Consider the following 11270-nt stretch of genomic DNA (forward strand, 5'->3'; position numbering starts at 1 on the left):
TATAGCAATAATGTATAGAAAGTCATACAATGCAAAGGTGTAAAGGATAAACACAAACTAAAATAAAAAAAACATTACCTGAATGCTGAAATTCCTCCGCGTGATAAGATTATAAGTGCCTGGTCGTTTTACGTTGAAACCAATGCCAGCAAAATTCAGTATCATGCCGTTCCGTAGAGATGTGCATATTAACGGTGAATCGTCCGGGATGGTCGGTTTTAAAAGGCTGCAGTCCTTTCCAGTCCACCCATCGGCACACTCGTCGCACGTTTCCCCGTCCCAGTTTTTCTCACATTTGCAATAACCTGTGAGAATATCACAAGTGCCGTGTCCATGGCAGACATTCGCGGCACCCCCAGCACATTCTTTGTTACACTGGTCACCCCAATAACCCGGCCAACAAACACATAATTCCGTTTCGCTTCTTCCAAAAACGCATTCTTTATTGCAATTAGATCCGACAACCAGCGGAAAATGTTTTGTTGGAAAAGCGTTGCAATATTTCCGGGAAGGTGAGTCAACTAACCGGAGAACCGATTGGCATATCGCAGAGAAAATTATTACTGAGTTCAGAGCTATGTCTTTTGTCTTTGATTGGACAATGTTTGAGACGCAAGCTGCGTAGTAGAAATGATTGGTAACTGCGAGAGATGAACAAGTATTGGGGATGTCGCCCAAAAGTAGAAACTTCGTACACATTCTAGATGCTTCGTTGATTGTGCTAACCTCAAAAGGTTCGTTAGCTTGCGATTTGATAATTGAACTCTTGAAATCCGACAAAATCCAAACAGTTCCACTGCCCTGAATCTTGAGAACATGCCCTGCGACGATATCTGTGGCTTTTTGACCAAAACCTTCGTCAAAGTTCCAACAGAGCACAAGAGATTTAACCCGTTTTATAAAAACCAAAGTCCAATGAGAAACAATATCCGACGCTGTCAAGTGCTTGTTCCATACTTGGATTTTGTTTATTAATCCGATAAATGTACCATTCGGTTTATTGTCTCCATTTATCACTGATAGCTGCCATATTCCGAGTGCCAGAGTGCCAGACACAGGGAAACATCCACGGCCTATGAAAAACTTTCGATAAACAATGGTTTTCTTTGCGCTGATATAATGAAAAACTATGGTCCCCTTTCTTTTATTGTATACGAGGCCAACATGAGTCCAAACATCTACGTCTACCGAGATTCCTGTTTTGAAAATTGTTGTATTAAATTGAATAGCAAACTGTCCTTCTATGATGGAAATTGCAAAAGTGTGATTTTGTGTGAAGGATAATACCGTGCCTCCCAAAGACGGTCCATTTTGTAGAATCTTTAAAGTAATTTCTATTGTGATATGATCGGTGTTAAGAAAATCAGGTTGAAATGGTTCAGAAACAACCCAACTGCCATTAATAGAAACAGCAAAGCCAGAGTCTGGTTCTGAACTTATTATTCGAGGGAGTTTAACGAAAAGACTTTGGCTGGGTTTTAAATGCCACGCCTTCCAGTAATTTTTCAGAATCGATAAAGAGATATTTACAGTTTTTAAGACATTAGCTAATCCCAATGTTTTAGCCAAGCATAACGTATCAGTTACATCACAGTTATTTGTTTTTGGTGATTGGCACGTCCCGCAGAGCCCAGTGGTTTGATATTTACATCGGGATTTAACAAGTTCTATATTCAGAGAAGACTTGTCCTGGTAGATCTTTATCGAAATATCTCCAGTTCGTTGAACCTCGTATGTCAGTTGATCGATACGCCGAATTACATAATGCGTCGATAATGCAGTTTTGTTGAGAACGAATGACTTTACGCCATTTATAATAACTTCACTTGGGTTGATGATCAACGTGCTGGTTGAAGCGTTTAGAGCAACGCTAGTGATGCACGACGACATTTTCTGGCATGGCATCTGATAGATCTGAATTTCTAGATGCTCGTCTTTAAAAAATCTGTAAACACCGTTGCTGTTGCTTAGAGCAAAACTTGTGCCGTCCAGAGCCGTAAAGAATCCACCAGGAATAACAGAACACACCCGTGGTGCATTGTCCGGTAGAGGTTGGTAGGCTATCGTACAGTTCGGACCTGTCCATCCTTCTGCGCATACATCACAGAACAGACCTCCCCAATTGGCAAGGCAATCGCAGCCCCCTGTTAACTGGTCACACTGACCTCGGTTGCTGCAAGTGTTTCTCGTACCTCCTTCGCAGGGCCTTATACAAGTACGACCCCAATAGCCCTGCTGACAGAGGCAGGTATTTTTGATAACATCACCGAAATGGCAAGCCTTTTTGCATGCAGGGCCGTACCAAAGAGGAAATTGTTGCGAGGGAAATGCATTGCATAGTTTTTGTGCTGGCCAAAACGCTAAATTCTGATGAAGTTTACAATAGTCTGCTAACGAAACAACAACCGAAAGGAGTGGTTTCATATGATCGGCAGCTGCGACATCGCTGACGCAGGAAATATAATAGAAATTAAATACAGATTCATCGATCTTCGAACACGCATCTGTTAAATATTTATTATACACAAATCTCTTGCAACGAGATTGGGCCATAGACTGGAATGACAACGAAGTGAATTTTCTATATGATATACGAGCGGGTATGGTAAGAGGGGCCGATGATATAACCCACTTTGTTAGACCCTTTTCCCAACTTGGGTTATTTAGATAAAACCTGATACCTTGAATAATGTCAACAGAAACCAATCCTTGTCCTTCATCAAATCTCCAAAATGCAACAAGCTCGGGGGTAGTAGAACTGATTTGCGACCCCCAAGAACTCCGGATCTCATCAAAAACAAAAGATCGATGCCAAATGAGTAACTGGTCAATTTGACCTGTAAACTTTGCATCAGTTGGGATTGATACGTCTTCTTTGAATGGTTTAAACCATCCCCCAAGCGTCAGTGTTCCATTCGGTTCAAAGCTGGATCCAATATCAGAGGTGTGAATAGTTGATTTCCGGATAACGTCTTTATTGGTCGCAATAAAAATGTCTAAAGTCGTGGATCTTTTATCCCAGACAATAACTATACGCTGCCACACTGATGTTCTAACCGTGAGCCCCGTTGAGATTATTTGTTGACCCATTTGAATCGTTAATAGATCACTTTTTGTAAATATACTGAAAACGCTTTCCCGACTGTATGTTAAAAATATTCCATTGGTTGAGGGTTTGATGTAAAACTCAATTGTTATATCTGTATTAGGGTTTATAACATTATCTGCAATTGAGCTGGTAATCTTATTCTCTTTAAATAACAGACAGTTTCCGGCTCCTGTTGAATCCCGACTTTCATGGTGTTCACTGTCTGCGTAAATTACTCCAAATAAGGACGACGATGATGCTACAGACCAATTTTTACTTTCAGTAACAACTGTTCTTGACTTGTTAACACATTGACCGCAAACAGTCAACATACCAGAGCAAAACACGCGACTAACTTCAATTGCTAGAGTTAAGTGAGCACTGTACGTCCTTATGGTAACTCGGAACTTGTGGCCAGGTTCCTCGATTACATATTCGTTCTTTGCTAACTTTTCGAAGGCAAATGTCTCCTTTTCAACAACATTCATCTCAAGTTGTTTCTCGCCGTTCACCCATATCAGATCAGGTTCTGTAACACTGTTGCCAGATCGGATCACTACAACATCTTGACCGTACTTAAGGGCCATCGCTGTGATGCATGACGAGCCGTAGAAACAGTCAGCCGTTCTTATCTGTATGATCAAGTCTCTATCGTTGTATGTGTTTCTGCCTTGCACCACGTAAAATTCGCCAACTTTCGTGAACGTGTACTTTGCACCCAAGAATGTGAGCACGTGGCTTGAACCAAAGAGACTACAGTAACCATGAGCGGGTGGTTTTGAATCGTTGTTGAGGATCGGATATCCGATATCACAATGTTTACCTGACCATCCGTCTTTGCATGTCCTGCAATCTTTCGTATCATCCCAGGTAGGTAGACAGTGGCACTGACCACTTGTCACATTACATTGTCCGACACCGTTGCACACGTTGTTCACCCCACCGGGGCAAACCTGTGAACAATCAAAGCCCCAATATCCTGGCAAGCAAATACAGTCTTCGTTCTCATCTAATTCACCAAATTTGCATTTTAAACAAAGTCGTCGGTAATGTTTGGTTCGTTTCTTTTGGCACAAATCCAACAATGGCGAATCGACATTATCAATTAATTTTATGCATAATTCCGAATAAGAAGCTAAAGAATTTATATACATGCTCTCGTCGGAACTTTCATAAATGTCGGTAATGCATGTTTCTACATAAAATTTTCTGACAGAGTCTCCAAGACCGGAGCATGCGTTAACCAGACGACCCTGACCGAAATAGCCGTTGCATATCTTGGCTGCTTCGATCCATTCTAGATCGTTAGTTTTTATTTTGTTTGCTGTAACGGCCGCAGTTATACGATTTTGAAGATGCAGATGAGAGAGCCACCATCCGACGCCTGCATGGGGGAGACGGATTTCAGTGCCACCAATTGCATCGACTGCTATAAAACCCACTCCGCGTGAAAATGACCAGTGATGTTGAATTCCAGCAAACGAAGCGTCAATTTGTGTGCGTGAATTTTGAATGATACCAAATATTCCGAACGTCTTGTCCCAGACTCTAACTTCGTCGAGTTCGCCTACGAATCTCGGAAAAACGGTCCCAACACTGGAACCGAATCGAAGAGTGTCACCAGGCATGAATACATCTTTTTTTAGGATTATACTGATCACAGATACGGAAGTTGAAGAACTGCTGGGAATATAATAAATTATGAGTGTTTTGTCTGTTCTGCTAAATACCAAGCTTATATGGCTCCAGATGTCCACAGTGATTACGATTCCCGTATCATGATGCTGGCCATTGGCAGCAACACATATGGTTCCGTTTATGTAGATGACGAGGTCGGATTTTGATTGAAGTCCAAGCAACACACCAACAGATGAAGACGCTCTGAATTTAAGCTCAACTGTTACATGGTCTCCAGAGAATGCACTATTAATTGCACCAGATTCACAACCAGAATTATTAAAATGAAGACAATGTCCACCACTTCCAATAAATCTTGGTTCTTGCCATGATCCCCTGACGTACACAAATCCAGTGGACCTCAATCCGTGAATGCTAGCGAAGGAAACGTGATTTCCGATGGTTACAGCTGATATGTTGTCGTACTTAACAAACTTAGTTGCAGAAATTTTAAAATCGTTATCCGGATTCCCGTCGCAGTTGCCGCAAAGACCTTGCATTAAAGAACCACAATCTTGTTTTCCAGAATTGACGACCAGCTCCAGGAATCTACCGGAATTTTGTATCTTGATTTGTTGTCGGCTAATGTTCAACAGAAGCGAATCCTTCGAATCCCAGAAGATCGAAACAGTTGAACTAATATTGTAGATGAGATCGAACTCAACGTTCCTCTTGTTGTGCCAGACTGTTAATGGGGAACCTTTAGTTGTTGGTGCATGTATCGTCAGATTTCCCTCCGTTTTTGTCTCCACCCACAAGCCTGTAACACAAGTCTGATCTTTGTCACCGCAAGGAACCGCTCGGATATACGTGTTCATTTCGAAGGATTTTGTCAGTAGAAACTCCCCAGATTTACTTATGGTGAACGATTGACCATCAAACATGATTAAATGCGAATAACTAAACACAGTACAGATAGAAATGGTTGAACTGATAGTTGGACTAATACGAACGGAACTGCAGTCTGTTCCGTGCCAACCAGTGGAGCATTTACTGCAGTCGGAACCTTGTAAGAATTTCGCATTGCAGCTGCAGAGACCGGTGGTTGAAGAGCAAATGCCAAATCCGCAAGGCCTGTTATGCGCGAAGGGACAGATGTGTTTACAGGTTGGACCCCAAAAGCCATCTATACAACTGCATAGTTGTCGATTCGTAGACAAACGCCCGGAGATGCACGGGATGTTACAATGGGTACCAACCCAGTTCGGAAAATGTCTGGTGGGAAACATGTTGCAGAGTTTCTGTTCAGGTTCGGACGTAACATGTAGCACGTGGCGACAGTAGGAAGCAAAAGCCAAAACTATTTCCATTGTTGCATCAGTTGATGTGAACGCATTCGCATTGAACACGCATTGCGTATAAAATATACTCAACACTGACGGTCCTAAATTCGAACAGGTCTTGTTAAATTCAGCTGACAGGGTCGTTTTGTAACAAAAAGTTTTATATTGAGAACTTTGCGATTTTCTGAAGATTCTGTAGATATTATAATCGCGAAGGGACGGATAAGTAATAAAAACAGTGGATAAAACCCATCTGGGTCGCATCCAAGGTTTATTAATCATTCTCATCTTAATCCCGGATATAATATCTACAACAACAGATCCATGTCCCTTGTTCAGTTGCCAATGATTTGTTAGACCCAATGATTCACGAGGAACGAACGTAAACGCCAGCCTCTCCATTTCAACAACAGTTAAGCTTCGTTTCCATATTCTGATATCGTCAATCTCACCGGAAAATCTCCAAGAAAGTTCCACTGATATTCGTCTGCTAACAATCGGATTCCATTGACCGATTCTTACGGTTCCACCTGGTGTAAATGGGAAAGCTTTGGTTAGGTCAAACTTTATCCTTTGACTTCTTGAATACTTTGTCGTAATCAGAAATACTCGCAGAGTCGTTGTCTGCTTGGACCAAACTGCTGTCAAGTGAAACCAAACGCCACTAGTTACAGCTAGAGTTTTAAGATGGTGCGTGCTGCCTTCGAAGTGAACACTAAGGTGATTTTCACATATTAAGAGGCTGACTGAATCGATAGATCGATAGGACCACAATACACCGCATCCTGAATGAAGTTCATTAGCTTTAAATTTTAACTCGATGGTTACATCTGACTTTCCGAATGTGAACAACGGATCACTAACGATACTGGAATCGTTAAAACTGAGGCAAGAACCTGCAATCGTTTGATGATTAATGAACTTGAAGAGAGAATTGGATTCGGAAACGATCCAGGAAAATCCGTACTTTTCGTGTATAGACACCTGGTTTAGTGTGGTGTTCGGCTCTAATGTAATACCATTTCTGGTTATGAAATCAGAACTGACAGTGTTTGAGCATCGGCTCAAAAGTCCGATGCTTTTAGCACAAAACTGCTGATCAACGCGCAATGCCAAATCAATCGATGTTCGGCGAACGAATATATTGATTTTAATTTTAGCATGATCAATTCTAAAATGATAATACGACATCTGGACACATCGAACACCAGTGACAATCTCGAAATCCGGGTTTCCGATTTGTAACTTATCGTTCAAAAACAGCTGGGCTGTTTTTGAACCTGTTGTCATGAATTTGAGCACGTTGAGCCCGATTCTCACAGCAACTGCATGTGTGGTTACAGCCAACGAACCACCAGAGGAAACAACTTGTAGTACATGGACAGCCAGGTCAATGGAGCTTGTATGAAACAACAGGTGTTCGCCTGGTCGCATATAGCTAAAATGTGCGCCGTTAAACGATATAAAATGTCCACTTTGAAAAGATTTTGCCAGGAAAATATTGTTTGTGCTGACTGGTGCATCGGCGAACGCAATGGAACAGTCTGTGCCCATCCAGCCCGGATGACAGGTCTTGCAGTTCGTTTGATTCTGGGCTGAATCTTTGCACATACAGGATCCAGTAGAAGGGTCACAAATGCCGTTTCCATAACATGGGTTATTTGCTCCACCAGCGCATTGAAACTCACACGCTGGTCCCCAGTAGCCGTTATTACAATGGCAGTAGCCGGAAGCCGTTGAGTTGTATTGCTCCAACTGAAAAAGATAGAAATAGTAAAATTATAATTTGATTTAAATGATAATCGAATTATTTTTATTTGAAATCTTTGAGATAAGGATGGATAATTTCTATTATCCTATACTCAAACTAGCTGGACGCCCGTCGTTGCCCGGTTGTACAATACGCTTAAACATGATATTTTAATTCATGCAGATTTGCTATGTATTATTATAGAATCAGCTCTCTATTGACTATTACATATTATGAAGAATAATTTGCCCGGTGGATTAATTCGCAAAAATATTATAATATCAATGTCGTTCATTAAATTCTGTCTATGTTTGTTTACGATATCACGTTAGTTGATATTTGGGTTTGACAATGAATGCCCTGGAAAAGTGACTCCTGATTAATGTTTATTTTTAAAATATGCAAACGAAGAAATGATTCGCGGAGATTTTAAATAGTACCTCTTCTTTTATCGTAAATTGAACTCATTTATAATAAAAAAATAAAATAAAATAATAAGGTACCCCCGGGCTTGAACAGGGGATTATTCAATCCGTAATCGAATGCTCTACTACTGAGCTATATCTCCAGACGACAATATATCTGTTGTTCTTTTTTAAAGAAATGATTTGCTGAGATTTTATTATTTCCCTTGGCTGGGGTAACATAAAATATTCCAATGTAAAAATTCTTCTTTTTTATCTATAAGAGAGGAAAAGACTATTTTTAAGATCGGATTTTTTCGAGTTTCGATCCATATCGGATGAATTTCTGTATAAACCATATCTAAGAACACTGCTTATTAGGAAGTTGCCTGGTTGTCCGGCGTTGCCCGGGTGTTTGGAGGTATGTGTTGAGCCAAAAAAAAAGTGGTAGTAGGCAGGCAGGCTCGAACCCGTACTGCGAAGGGGAAAAGAACGTGAACCCTCCCCCCAAAGCATGACGTCTTTACCGTCGCGTCTATCGCCAAACCGGAAGTTACGAAGGTTTAAATTAAGCCTAGTCAATCGAAAAGAGACGATGACTTTTGAAAATATCGGCGAAAAAAAGCGACCCCTCCTTGTAGAAAAGTGCCCAGTAAAGGGTGAAGGAATTAATGTTTTTAGCCAATTTTTCGATATTTGTCGCCCGAAGGGTCGAGCGTTATATATATATATATATTTAAAACTGCAAAGAAGGTCAGATAACATTGGTACTGTCGGTTTCAAGCCTAAGGATGACCAGATAATGATAAATAATGTTAGGCTCTTGTCAGCCATATTGTTTTTTGTTTATCTTTCTGAGGAAAAACTAGGACCGCATCCATCTCTAATAATGTTCATTTTTATTTAATTATAGCTTTTCTTTCCCTATTTCTCTATATTTTATTTTAATATCAATTGTTCAATTATTTATTTAATATATTTGATGAACAAATATATATATATATATATATATATATATATATATATATACTTGTTTATTGTTATATAAACATGCTCACATCCCACATGTGAGCATGTTTATATAACAATAAACAAGTATTATCAGCTCTTTTTATTGAGCACTACCTAACAACCTCGTTGAACAACAACGAGATATTATAAAAAGGCTGACTGAGAAGCTATCAGAGATCTTATCAGAGACGCCCCATGGGGAAATATTTTTTCTCTTCCTGCTGAACAGTGTGCAACTGAGACCACTGACTGGTTCAAAACTGCAATCGAAGCGCATGTTCCCATGCGGAAATTCTATAGCAAGCCCCACTCTCCCCAATGGTTTACTTCGACTTGCGCAACTGCCATTGCTCAAAGGCAGCATGCATTCTGCAGGTTTAACCGACATAAGTCCAGTTCAAACAGACAAAAGTACATAGAAGCTAGAAGTAACGTTAAGAAAGAAATAGCGACAGCTAAGAGGGAATTTACGGAAACCACTAAAAAACGCATCGAAGCACAAAAATTAGGAACTCGTGACTTCTGGAAAATCTACAACAGTGTAGTAAATAATGGGCAATCAACAATTCCCCCACTAACCAACAATCACGAGGTTCTTTGCTCAGCAACCGAGAAGGCTAACATGCTTGCCAGTCGGTTTGCCTCCAACTCTACACTGGACTCTCTAAACCACCCCCTACCTGACTTTCCTATGCGGACAGACGCCAAGCTAGACGATCTGAAAATCACCCCTGCTCAGGTGCATGCTATCATAAAAAACCTTGACACTTCCAAAGCATGTGGACCCGACCTTATCCCAGCTGTGCTATTAAAAAAGTGCTCAGCCGAAGTAGCTCCAGTTCTCTCCAAACTCTACAACAAATGCCTTAATGAATCTTGCTTTCCGAGCTGTTGGAAAACTGCTTCTGTGGTACCAGTATTCAAGAATTCTGGCGAAAGAACTGACCCATTAAATTATCGCCCTATTAGCCTCCTCCCACTTTTTGCCAAAATATTTGAGACCTTAATTAACCATGCTCTAGTCCAGCACCTTACAGATGCTAAACTTCTGACCGACCATCAATATGGATTTAGACAAGCCCGTTCCACGGCAGACATCCTCACTGTAATCTCTGAACGCATATACCATTCACTGGACAAAGCGGGAGAGGGCAGAGGGGTAGCTCTAGATATATCTAAGGCTTTTGACAGGGTATGGCATGAGGGTCTCCTCAGGAAGATTAGATCTTACGGTATCACTGGTAGAATACTTAACATAATTAAATCCTTCTTAGATAAGAGAAAAATCCAGGTTGTCCTCAACGGTCGTACATCTAAACAATATAATATAAATGCGGGAGTGCCCCAGGGATCTATCCTTGGTCCTCTGCTGTTCCTGATATTCATAAATGACCTCCCCGACAAAATTGCCTCTGAGATGGGTATATATGCTGATGACGCCACACTCTATAGCAGGCACGACAGGAAAACAAATAAACATATATCTAAAGTAATGGCAGAAACACTAGAGGATGACCTCAAATCAGTAGTGGAATGGGGACAAAAATGGATGGTAACGTTCAATGCCACCAAGACAAAACTGGTTTCATTCAATAACTACAAGAAACCTTCTCTACCACCTATAGCAATGGCCAACAACTCTTTAGCTGAGAGTACGTCTTTCAAGCTCCTTGGCCTAACGTTCACAGGAAACATGAGCTGGAACAATTACATCGAGGGCATTGCCAGGGCCGCTGCGAGGAAGGTGGGCTCTCTCTACCGTGCTAGAAAACTTCTAACACCCGAAAGTATCCTGTACCTCTATAAGGCCACTATTCGCCCATGTATGGAGTATTGCTGTCATATTTGGGCCGGTGCATCGGCTACTAGTCTCTCGCTCCTTGACAGGGTTCAAAAGAGAGTCGCAATTCTGATAGGCCCTAAACTGGCATCAAAACTTCAGCCTCTTTCCCATCGTCGAAACGTTGCATCCCTCTGCCTGTTCTACAAGTATTATAATGGTGAATGCTCTGAAGAACTGCAAGCACTTGTGCCCCCACGACGTGAACACCCTCGAC

The 11270-nt window shown here is 41.1% G+C and overlaps 1 protein-coding gene across 1 annotated transcript in view; it reads right to left on the bottom strand.

Moving 5' to 3' along the window:
* The window catches only part of LOC145249431 (uncharacterized), a 911941-nt gene that overhangs the window by 33561 nt on the left and 867110 nt on the right, over positions 1 to 11270 (bottom strand). The window contains exon 113 of the mRNA XM_080110989.1: positions 79 to 7803. Within this exon, the coding sequence (XP_079967115.1) occupies positions 79 to 7803 (7725 nt within the window). The remainder of the gene's footprint in view (positions 1 to 78; positions 7804 to 11270) is intronic.

Source organism: Euprymna scolopes, chromosome 28, assembly GCF_053919585.1.
Source record: "Euprymna scolopes isolate OS-2025 chromosome 28, ASM5391958v1, whole genome shotgun sequence".
NCBI lineage: Eukaryota > Metazoa > Mollusca > Cephalopoda > Sepiida > Sepiolidae > Euprymna > Euprymna scolopes.